Here is a 722-nt window from a genome sequence, read left to right as displayed (position 1 = left end):
CTGGGGGAGCTGGGGGGGTTCAGCCTGGAGCAGAGGAGGCTGAGGGGAGCCCTCATCGCTCCCTACAACTGCCTGAGAGGAGGTTGTAGTGAGGCACCCGCCTCTTCTCCCAGGGAGGGGGCAATGGGACGAGGGGAAACGGCCTCAAGTTGCTCCAGGGGAGGTTTAGATTGGATATTGGGAAAAATTCCTTCCCCGAAAGGGCTGCCAAAGCCTGGAAGGGGCTGCCCAGGGAAGTGGTGGAGCCCCCATCCCTGGAGGGTTTTAAGAGCCAGGCAGACGAGGTGCTTAGGGATGGGGTTTAGTGGTGGATATGTACGGATGGGCTGGGTGAACTTAAAGGTCTTTTCCAACCAAATGAGTATATGATTCTGTGATCTGTTTATCCAGTGTTATCTCCTTCAAGAGTTAACACACAGATCTTCTAGGTGGCAGACTAAGCAGAAAACATCTTTAAATAGTCTCTCGCAGATGCACATGTATACATAGCCTTTCAAGATATGCTTTATTTTTGTAACTTCAGAAGCAATTACTGTAATTTCTCTCCTTTGTAACTCTGCTTTTTACAGATTGCTGTCGTGGCTGTGATGTGTAAACCACACAGGTGTCCGCACATTAACTTTACAGGCAACATATGTGTGTAAGTATGGCAGCTTAGATGACCTAAGAGGACTGTTTTCCACTATTTCTGTATAAATCTAGTATTGCAGTAGCATTGTTTC

At 47.9% G+C, this 722-nt stretch overlaps 1 protein-coding gene across 2 annotated transcripts in view; it reads left to right on the top strand.

Moving 5' to 3' along the window:
* The window catches only part of ELP3 (elongator acetyltransferase complex subunit 3), a 106838-nt gene that overhangs the window by 4082 nt on the left and 102034 nt on the right, over positions 1–722 (top strand). For both annotated transcript variants that reach the window (XM_009639901.2, XM_035895409.1), the window contains exon 4: positions 570–640. In XM_009639901.2, coding sequence (XP_009638196.1) covers positions 570–640 — 71 coding nt within the window. The remainder of the gene's footprint in view (positions 1–569; positions 641–722) is intronic.

Source organism: Egretta garzetta, unplaced genomic scaffold (genome assembly GCF_000687185.1).
Source record: "Egretta garzetta isolate BGI_Z169 unplaced genomic scaffold, ASM68718v1 scaffold325, whole genome shotgun sequence".
NCBI classification, from domain to species: Eukaryota; Metazoa; Chordata; class Aves; order Pelecaniformes; family Ardeidae; genus Egretta; species Egretta garzetta.
The sequence above is the reverse complement of the archived record's forward strand: the minus strand, read 5'-3'. Positions and strand labels throughout refer to the sequence as shown.